The following is a 10,783-nucleotide window of genomic DNA, read 5'->3' on the forward strand; positions in this document are numbered from 1 at the left end:
CCAATGCTGCAGTGCCGTCCGTCCGTTTTTTTACTAAGGGCAGACGGCAAGAGGTTAAAGGACAATCTTAAAAATCGTTAAGCTTATCTCTACGCTCTAAATATACGAACTTAAACGTATCCTTGCTCTCTGAAGAGTGCTACTGTATAGTGAATCCTGTCATATTCCTGTCTGAGAGGACAGCTGTATTACAGGCATTGTTTAAGTGTTTAAATTGTCGCAGCATTTGCTGGGTACGTTTTGTGTTCCGAAAAACACATGGTGGCAGTGGAAGTTTGTGGGTAAAGGGTTAACTGCGGAGTTAACCAACCCTGGTGATGATCACTCTCAGTCAGCTGGCCTGAGATTGCGTCCTGCGAGCTGGGGAATCTCTGCGCAGGGTGAGGCTGAGAGTGCTATCGCCATGTCCTTGTGACGCTCACGCTCGGTTCAGACTTGTGTATGGTCACGTGGGATTGACGTACAGCGGGTTTGGGCCGGGCATACGTCACATATTGGTTAATCGAACAGTTAATTGATTACGTCGATCAAAATCGACGATGGAAAACGTTGTCAACGTTTTCCATCGTCGATTAGTCGGCTATCGATAGGTTAATCTATATATATACATCTATCCTGCATAATAATAATAGGGAAACATCTGCCCCCTCACTGTATATTAGCTAACCTTCCCCATATTAGTGACTGTTCACCCCCCCTAAGCAAAACCCACCGCCGCGCCAACCCCGCTGCCCATGCCACCACCAGGCCTCGCCCCCTGCAGTCACATGACAGGGAAGTGGTTCACCATTGACGTCACGGCGGAAGGTCAGAGAGCCTCGGAGAGGAAGTGAGAGTGCGAGGCCTCGTCCGCCATTGTGGAGAAGAGAGAGCCCGTCCAGAGCAGAAGAATTTGAGCCGGGGCCAAGGAGCGCCAGAGACAGGAGGCCGCCGCGGTGCCCCCCCCAGCACCCTCCCCGTGTATCCGTATAGCGCCGCACTAGTCTCCTGTGAGGGGTATAGGCGCTCCTATAGACACCATATATACACCGGAGAGACGGGACCCGGCGTTACGGATGTGTGCTTAGCTGCTCCCGGGCTCCCCCCTCTGATGTTTGTGCGATCTCCGGTGTGCACAGGCTGTACGTGAACACACAGCCCTCTGTGGGCCTATAGAGCGCAGCGATCCGCCTTCTCCCGACTGTGTGCACACATCCACACACGCATAGACCGAGCACACCGATCACACGGCGGATCCACAGGAGAATGTCTGCCACCAGCGTGGATCAGGTAACGACGAGGCCTGGCTGTGTGTGTGTGCTGATTGCTGTCCATTAACCAGGATGACCGTACACAGGGCCGTGTGTTTTTATTGGCCAGCATACAGGCTTGATTATGGACACTTCTATGTCAGGACCCCGGAGGAGGGAGGATAAATCATTGTGTAGCCCCCCCCCCCTCCTATCACATTATTGTATACAATGTTATCAGTTATTTCAGGGGCTCAGATTAGAATCATACATGGAGCCCCGATGTATTATAAGAAGGCTGATGTTCTACCACCAGACACTAACCAGTACTTGGCCTGATGTTTGCTGCCACTCAATGAAGTATCACTGGCAACAATTGGAGCGTGTTCAGCTCGCCACACATGTTACAATCTGTACAATCTTCTTTAGATCTGCCAACAACTATGTAGTGCAAGGGCCTGCCTGATCGGCTACATATTGATTGAATAGCCCAGGTAGGTCCTCATATTACATAGATTTGGTAAATCTAAAGTTGATTGCGTAGAGATTGTATGGTTAGATTGTAACCTGTGGAGACCATCATAGGGGACTCATAAAAGATAAAGAGCACCTGTCTGTGTGTGACCGATCTTTCCCTTCCCTGTGTGTAACATCGCTCCATCATTCATGCACTGCATAGGAATGGGGCCCAGTGATAGGGGCTGACATTGTACAATTCAGAGCAGGGCAATCTGGATTGGGGCAGCAGATCTCACTACACAGACCATTCTTTCTGATAAAGTGGAACTCCAGGAAATAAAGTTTTTCTTCTTCTCTTCCTTTTTGTATTACCTACTACTTTTCTGTGCAAAGAAGTTACCTGTAATGATGGCCAAACCATTGTAAGCTGCCAGTGCTGACCTCTCCTGAAATTGTTGTCTGGCTGTCATGCCGAGCCATTTGCTTAAAAAAATTAAACATCTCCAGGAACTTTTTTTCTACCCCGACACTGCAAGGGTTAAGTGCTGGTTTATGTCTAGGTGCTAAAATAGCAAAGATGTACTCAGCCGGAGCTCCTAGCCATCCACCTGTCACAGCTCTCCCCGCAGCAATGGACTCTTCCTCAGCGTCTTCATGTCTATACACTGGGTATAGACGTTGATTGATGGGGCCTTGGACCGCTGCAGAGAAGGGGGAGAGACACTGGAAGGGACCGGTCTAGGATGAAGGTGGCTCGGAGCTTCGGGTGAGAATAACGTTTTTTTTTTTTTGGGCTTGTTCACACCGAAAGCGTGTGCGTTCCAGAGCAGTAGCTGCTGGTACGCACCACGATCACTAAGAAACTTCCCCTGCGTTCTGGGGCAGGAGGGGGCGTGGCGGTGCATTGAATTCAATGGCACCGCTTCCACATCCCCCCCTGCCTGCAGTGCGATCGGACGTGAGGCAAAATTTTGCCAGCATTGTGTTCTACTGCATATGCAAAAAAGGTTTGCCACGCGTCCGACCTCACTGCGGGCCGGGCGTGCGTAGAAGCGGTGCCATTGAATTCAATGCACCGCAACGCCCCTTCCCACCCCAGAAGGCGGGGAGAGGTTTCTTAGCGATCACGGTGCGTTCCAGCAGCTACCGCTCAGGAACGCACACGCTTTCGGTGTGAACAAGGCCTTAACCTAGACATGAACCAGCACTTAACCCTTGCAGTATGGGGTAGCCCCACTGCAGGTGGTAATAAAAACATTTCCTGGAGTTCTTCTTTGTCTCTGACCTCGACCAAGTATAATCACTAACCTTTCCTGATCTTCATGTGTTCAGGGCAGGGGCTCAAATGCGACCAACCACCTATTTTTACCTTTCTCCTTGCTGCCTGTGTGATCCTCAAGGAAATCTGTCATGAGAAATAAGAGGGCTGCTACTGCCAACTTCCTTCTTAAAATACAATAATACCTCGGTTCACGAACGCTTCTGTTCCCGAACAATTCGGTTTGCGAACAGGAAGTTCGGCAAAATCTGGCTTCTGTTCGCAAACTCCAGCATCGGGTGACGAACATGACCGCGCCCATCTTCCCCGCTCTGACACGTGATGGTGGCTTCCTCTAGCCGAGATCACAGTCGCAGACAGACCTATGCACACTTGCTGTGAAGCTTTTTAGCACATGCAGTACTGTACAGTATTATTCAATCCAGCATGGCTCCAAAGAAAGTGCAGAGCAAGCATGTTGGTACAAAGAAAGTGCAGAGTGGTAATGAAGGTGACAAGAACGTGCAGAGCGGTAATGAAGGTGACTGTACTGTACTTAGTTTCATATTTTTGTGGTTAAAAAAAAAAAAAAATGTTGCATATGGTTCACAACTGATTAACCTTATTTACTTTGAACCTTATGGTGAAATTTGATTCGGTTCGCAACCAGAATCGTGGAGCTAATTACGTTTGTGAACCAAGGTACTACTGTACTAGTTTCCTCTGCTTGCCATACTGATAGTTTGGCTTCAATATTTGAGTCACTGACCTAAACGCATGTAGATGAGGAAAGCTAAGTCCTTATACTTGGTCCAGGTCAGAGACTTAAATTTTTAAAGCAAAAGGCTCAGCATAACAGCCAGAAAACCAACATTATCAGGGGAGGTCATCACTGGCAGCCTCCATGATTACCTGATGATCAGTTTACTTTAAAGCAGAACTCCGGGCAAATGAAATCTTAACCATTGCATTGAGTCTACCCAGCACTGCAAGGGTTAAGTGCTTGTTTTTTTCCCCCCTAGTGAGGTATATAACAAACATATGCTCACCCTATCCACAGTCCTGGCTTCCTATTGGATCCCTCCCCTCCAGTGGGCTAAAGTCCCTGGAGTCATCACTTCCAATACAGTGTATAGAATGTGAGGACACTGAGGGACATTCTATCACTGGGCGCAGTGTAAAAACAAGCCGGGGTCATGGTTCGGATGAGTATAACTTTATTTCAGCTCGCTAGACAAAACATGCACCTAACCCTTGGGGTGCAGAGGTAGCCCCACAGCACAGGTTAAGATTTGATTTGCCCGGAGTTCTGCTTTAAATCTGGCTATCTACAGATACCCTTGTTCAGTATAGCCAAAGGTGCCAGCAGTGATCAAAAGAAATGGGTGCATACGTGATGGTTTTAGGGTTGACTCTGGAAGCATCACAGACACTTTTTATATTATGGACCTAACCAAGTATTTAACATGGGATGTTATGCATTGTTGAGCTCCATTAAAGCTGTTTGTGTTTGAGCATCAGCATTGTTTTGCATTCTGTGCAGATTGGACACAAGGATCCCATGTGGATAACAAACCAAAGGGAGAATCGTGTAAACAGTGAGGAAACACTACTAGTATACCAGATTGGTTATATGTAATTCTGACCAGTCCAGCAGGGAATTATTGGGTACCACGGCACAATACCATGCAATGTTCAGCACGCCCATTGCTACATGTCTGACTAAAATAAAAGTTTTGGAGTTACAAAAATCTTTTAGTCACAAAAGTAGTTATCTGCCTAGAAGCAGAATAAAAACTCTGTGCTGTGCAAACTAAACACTCAATGATGGTAACATGTCACATCGTAAGAGAACAACCAAAACAAAGTTAGTTGGAAAAAAAGGCTTTAAAGGGGAACTACAACCATCTAACCCTTAGAGCCATCCTACCCTGTATTTGGATTACAGTTGCCATGGGGCTTGTGATCAGCTATGACACCAGACATTTGTGGGCTTAACAGTTTGGTTGAGAGATGAAATAAGCACACTGACAACCTTGACTGCTGGCATGCCTTGAAAGTAACAGTTTTAAGACACATTAAAGTGACCCTAAACTCAGGAGTTAAATCTTAAAAATACATTGAAGTACCTTCACTATTAACAAAAATGTATCTTATTTGTGTATCGCTCAACTGCAGATCCTCGGATCATCATGAATTCAGGGCTTGTTCACACCGAATACGGTGCGTTCCTGAGCGGTAGCTGCTGGAACACACCGCAATCCCTCACAAAACTTCCCCCTGCGTTCTGCAGTTGGAGGGGGCATGACCGTGCATTGAATTCAATAGCATCACGTCCATGCCCCCTCCGCCCGCAAACTTTGCCTGCATTCCGTTCCACTGCAAACGCCGCAAAAAATGCTGGTTGCTCTATTTTTTTGCGTTTGCAGTGGAATGGAACGCAGGCAAAGTTTTGCCATGCATCCGATCGGGGAGGGGGGGAGATTTTGTCAGGGATTGCCATGCGTTCCAGCAGCTACCGCTCTTAAACGTACTGCATTCAGTGTGAACAAGCCCTCATGCTGACACTGTCCTTCCTTCATGAGAGTGAGCTTGCAACGGTGGCTATGTTACAACACCCAGAGGGATCATGGGGAACAAAACTATCCACTCTCCAGAAGGACAGTGTCCGCACCAATTCAGAGATGATTTGGGGATCTACAGCCGACTGATAAACAAATAGGATACATTTTTGTTAATAGTTAAGGTACTCGAATACGTTTTTAAGATTTAACTCCTGAGTTTAGTGTCACTTTAAATTGATGGTTACATTTCATCTTTTAAAGGAGAACTATGAGGTGAGTGATTTCCACTCATCCTCATAGTTAAAGCTGACGTGTGACAAAGAAGCTGTCACAGTTCGGCTCTATCGATCGGGAAGTGAGCAGAAACATGCCACCGATCCTTCACTATCTGCACGAACAGTTGGTGGGACTTGAGGGGAGGGTTTGCAAAGTGCTCTAGCATAACATATTTCTTTCTTTCATTCATTATTAATAAGAGATCTTTTCACTGTCTACGTGCTAATTTGGTAGTGACCGCGCACTTTGAGGACAGGCAGATCTTGTTACTGATGAGGTTTGCCTATTGAGCTAAGGCCCCTGCCATTTTTTTTTCTTTAAAGATTGGGTAAGAATTAGCGCCATTGTCTGGTTTTCATTGCTGTGAGGTGTCCTATGACTATGACCTCTAATGTGAAGTGAGGAAAATATTTGCAGCAGAGACACACACAGGACTGAAACCAAAGTATTTAGAGTAAACGAAGGCTGGTATCCTAGTCAGCTTTTCATTGCGGTCTATGTCCTGTATATAGACTTTCCCTCCCTTCCTGTCATATAAAACTGTTATGAATGTGAGGGGAAAATCTTTGATGGGGGTTCTAATCATTCCCCACTCTATCAGAAACATAAAGAGGGGAATTTATCAAAACTGCAGCATACAAAACCTGGAGCAACGTTGCCTGGCAACCAATCCATTTCTCTCTTCAGTTTGTTCAGCTAAGATTTGAAAATGAAACTGATTGGTTGGCATCCATCCAGATTTTGTCTGCTCCAGTTTTGATAAATTCCTCTCAATGTGTTTCTTAACATGCCCTTTAAAGCTTAACCTCAGCTTTGTCTTTTTAATTTTTTTCGACTTTTAAATGTGGGAACCATTATGAAGATTTCTCCTTATTTCTAACCTTTCCTGCTCCTTTTAAACAAGGGATTTCTGACTGTGTTGGTGTTGGAGATCCATCTAATGAAACCCCAGTAGCAGTAAAAACATGACGGGGTGTCTAAACCTTCCCTAGTCTGTTTTATATATTTTTTTTTTTTGTAAACTCCACTTACAGACTATGGTCTTGGCTGCCTCATAATAAGGTAATGCTTGATACAGCTGCTAGCGGTTCTAAGCCTGTGTATACAAATTTGTCAAGTTTACCTTTAGCCCTCATTCGCACCTACAGTGTAGGTGCGTTTAGGGATTCCTTTGTCAAGCACTTGCGATGTCCTGCGGCAGAAATCCCTAACCTGGGATTCACCCCTGATTAATGGTGTGCCGTTCATCACCCGTTCAAGTTAATGATCAGGTGACAGTCGCAGCACCTGAAAGCAGCAGAATGCTGGCAGAGCGTTGTATGTGATACAATGGATTGCATGTGGTTAGGAATCAATCACTGTCCCTGGACGCATCAATAAATGCTTGATTCCTAGCCGCATGTAGTGTCACATGCAGTGTGGCAGCGTTCTGCCGCTTTCATTTGCGGCCACTGTCACCTGATCATTGAACTTGAGCGGGTGACAGATGCCGCTTGTAAATGGCAGATTTGGCATTCCTGCTGCAGGAAATAGCATGTTCCTGGTGCAGGAATCCCTAAACGCACCTAAAATATAGATGTGAATGAGGACTTGCTGCCATGTATAAATTGTACAATCAAGAAGTAGTTTAAGACGCCTTAGAAAAATAACATAACATTTGGGTTCTTAGAACAATGTAAGTATATCCCCTTTATTTGTGAGGTCGAATGTGTTTTTTTTAGCTTTAGTTCAGCCTTTAATTGCATTATTCTAAGACTATAGAACTTTGTGGTCATGATTGCATTTTGATTTTGTGTCCCTTCATCTCTACATTATTGTGAATAAATTGTGCTGTTGACTTCATGCTGCTGGGTTATCACAAAATGATTGAAGATGCTATGAATTTTAGGTTTGTCTGTTCTAACTTCTAAAGAATTTTCTGTGTATTTAATTCCAGTGACCTTTTTCTTTCTTTTTCTACGTTGTTGCAGAGACCTAAAGGACAGGGAAACAAAGGTACGTCTGTGCTTTTATACGTTTTCTAGCATTTTTGACAAATATTCTGTTATACACATGTGAAGAAAATGCCGTCATTTAGTGATTTCATATTGACTTTTGTGGGGTTTTTTCGTTTAAAAAATAAAATAAAATTTAATTTACTGTAATGTGTGAAGTAAACTTGTCATAGCTTTTTGTAATCTTTAAAAAATTTGATAGTAAATATTTGAACCCAATCCTCGCTATTGGCTAGACAAGCTCAAAATAATGCATTAAGGAATGCAAGGGGACATCATACAGCCCAGAACTCAGAGTTGGAAGCTCAATACCCAGGCGGATTGGTTCTATGACAAATGGAGTGTCTGCTTTTTGCAAGCCCTTGTGCCCTCCCCTATCGTTTTCAAAAGCAGTTTGTAAGCAAACAGACTCCTCGATAAAAAAACAAATCACTTGCCTTGGCCATGGCGTCTGACACTTATAGCAGGTATGGGTAACATCACTGAGCTGTCTTGCAGCACTGGGTGCTTGAAATACCCCTAGAATGCAGTCCAGTCCATTGTAAAGGTACCCATACACTGGCCAAATTTCGGACTGTGTTTAATGTACCTGCCGAAATTTGCACAGTGTGTGGGGCTGTCCGCTCCCCTTCAGCCGGCATTCCTCGATCAGCTGATCGACGGAATCTGCTGGAAAATCTCGGTGCAATCAGAGCTGGCAGCTACTGAGATGCCCGCTCTGAGGAGAGTGACTTCAGCTGTGTCTCCCAAAAAGTTAGAGGCCAGTGTTCAGGTAAGTTATTTTTGGATTCTAATTGTTTACAAATTGCTTCCCATTGGTGTAAAGCACATATGCGTCAGTACATCGGGTGGACTTTAATGATGGCTGTGAGCTTAGGTGGCTCGGTGTTCTGTACTCGGTGTGCTAACTCGAATCCTGATGTTAGAAGATTGAGGTGAATTTATCAAAACTGGGGCAGCTGTGCATGATAACCAATCAGCAGCTTTTTTTTTTTTTTCATTTTCAAATCTTAACTGAACAAACTGTAGAGAGAAGCTGATTGGTTGCCATTCACAGCTGCTCCAGATTTTGTCTGCTCCAGTTATTTTAGGGCTTGTTCACACCAAATGCAGACCAGATCTGCATGAGTTTCTGCACGTGCAGTGGGTTGTGCCGTGTTTTTTGCCGGTTTTTTTGCCACGTTTTGTGATGCATTCCGGGCCATTTTTGGTTAAAAATGTTTTTCTTTTTTTTTAAAGTTTAGAATGGGCTTTTAGTGTGTTCCAGGGCGTTTGCAAGTGTTTTTGATGCGTTTGCATGAGTTCCAGAGCAGGTAAAATAGGGCTTTTTACATGCTCTGGAACTGAAAGCTGCGACGTGAACTAGAGCTCAAAATACCATTGGAATACATTGGATGCAGTTTTGATCCGGTCTGTAACTGCTCTGCTCCTGGAACGCGCTTGGTGTGAACAAGGCCTCAGACCATGACCAATGTGATAATTTAAACATATGATAACGTCCACGTGTATATCCACATATGGAGGTCAAAAGTTATATCAAAAATATGGTGAATCTATGTTACTCCAAATCAGTGGTCAACGTTCCCCTTCCGTCTTTCACCAAATGCACCCCGGGATCCAAAAACGCACAGACGGGTGCTCACCTGATATCATGGACCCACTATGTAGGTCAGACCGCACAGCTCCCTTCTTAACTGGGCAGGGAACCCCGATCTCCAGTAGTAATTTCAATGTGGGTCCACTCCAGCGAGCATTAACATTTCAGAGTGTCCGATACCAGAGAAGAGACAAATACAAGCATAGTGCGTCCCGTCCAGGTAAGGGAATTTATAATTAAAAAAGGTACTCACATTAACAAACAATGTTCTTAACATAAAACCATCAATCTCTTTCCGTATGAGGAAAGAGATACGGTCTCTTGAGAGCGGTACAGCGGGCACTGTCCTGTCCTCCCGGCTGGCTCCACTAGCGTGAAGTCAAATGCTCCGGTTTTTTTGCCACGTTTTGTGATGCATTCCGGGCCATTTTTGCATTCCGTGCCTTCATCAGGGGTATACAGATTTGTGTCTATACATGTTTGTCCTGCTTTGCTACATTATATTTAGCTTATTTTCCTTTTCTCATATCTCCAGGGATTTGAATGGTGTTGAGGTCTAGTTACATTATAGGGAAGTCCTCTCTGGTTGTGATTATCTTATACTTTGGCTAGACCTGGCACAGTTTCTATCACACCCCTTTAACACTATGCCTTGGTAAAATACAGTGTGGCTGATCTGTGTAAACCACCAAATCAGGGGTGGGTAAAACATTCCACACCTAAATATTGCCACTACCTGATTTTATGCACCGTTGACCATATTCTGACATAAACTATCAAAACTTTTCATCTGTCATCAGTTTTCAGCAGTCAAAATGGCAGCTGTAGAAAGCTTATTGTAAGTGCCATGTCATTCACCACTCGCTTGTCTTATAACGTTTCCTGTGTCTAGGTTCACTTTAATGTAAATATATCCATATGTAGTAGTGATTCAAAAGTCCTTTTATCTTGGTACAAGTGGAAAATCTTTGTACGAACAGAGCCGGCAGCCAATGAGCAATACAATAGAAACAGTGTGTATACCTCGAGCAATCCGCTCGTAGCGTTGATGGAGGAATCTGCTCTACTGTTTTTGTTCCGCCCATGGGTTGAATGAAAAAAATAGAGCAGTGTATGGCCAGCTAAATGCTGGGAATGCACACAATGAATTTCATCTGATTCAGCAGGAATGGGCTGACATTTGATCCATTGGTGACCCTATTCTCAACGAAAGTTGATGATTAGGTCAACTTTTGCCGAAGAAACATGTTGGAAAATCGTTGGCCAAACGGTGCTTTCAGCCAATTAGCTGCAAAGACAGTTCTGGTATTCCGACAGTGGTCGGCACCTCTGTCAGAATACGATGTACACAGCAGGAGATTTGTTCATCCACAGTGTTTAGCGCTGATGGGGAAATCTGTCATATT

General features: G+C 44.6%; 1 protein-coding gene across 2 annotated transcripts in view; it reads left to right on the forward strand.

Annotated features, from left to right (window-relative positions):
- Positions 1-796: 796 nt before the first annotated feature.
- YTHDF3 (YTH N6-methyladenosine RNA binding protein 3) overlaps positions 797-10,783 on the forward strand; it is a 30,506-nt gene continuing 20,519 nt past the window's right edge. Inside the window, exons 1-2 of one of the 2 annotated variants that reach the window (XM_018572182.1) lie at positions 797-1,269; positions 7,757-7,781. In XM_018572182.1, the coding sequence (XP_018427684.1) occupies positions 1,246-1,269; positions 7,757-7,781 (49 nt within the window). In that variant the 5' untranslated portion in view covers positions 797-1,245. Of the gene's footprint in view, positions 1,270-7,722; positions 7,782-10,783 lie in introns of both variants that reach the window. The other variant, XM_018572185.1, reaches the window with a different exon arrangement.

This window comes from Nanorana parkeri, unplaced genomic scaffold (genome assembly GCF_000935625.1).
Source record: "Nanorana parkeri isolate BGI_ZX_2015 unplaced genomic scaffold, ASM93562v1 scaffold1961, whole genome shotgun sequence".
Lineage (NCBI taxonomy): Eukaryota > Metazoa > Chordata > Amphibia > Anura > Dicroglossidae > Nanorana > Nanorana parkeri.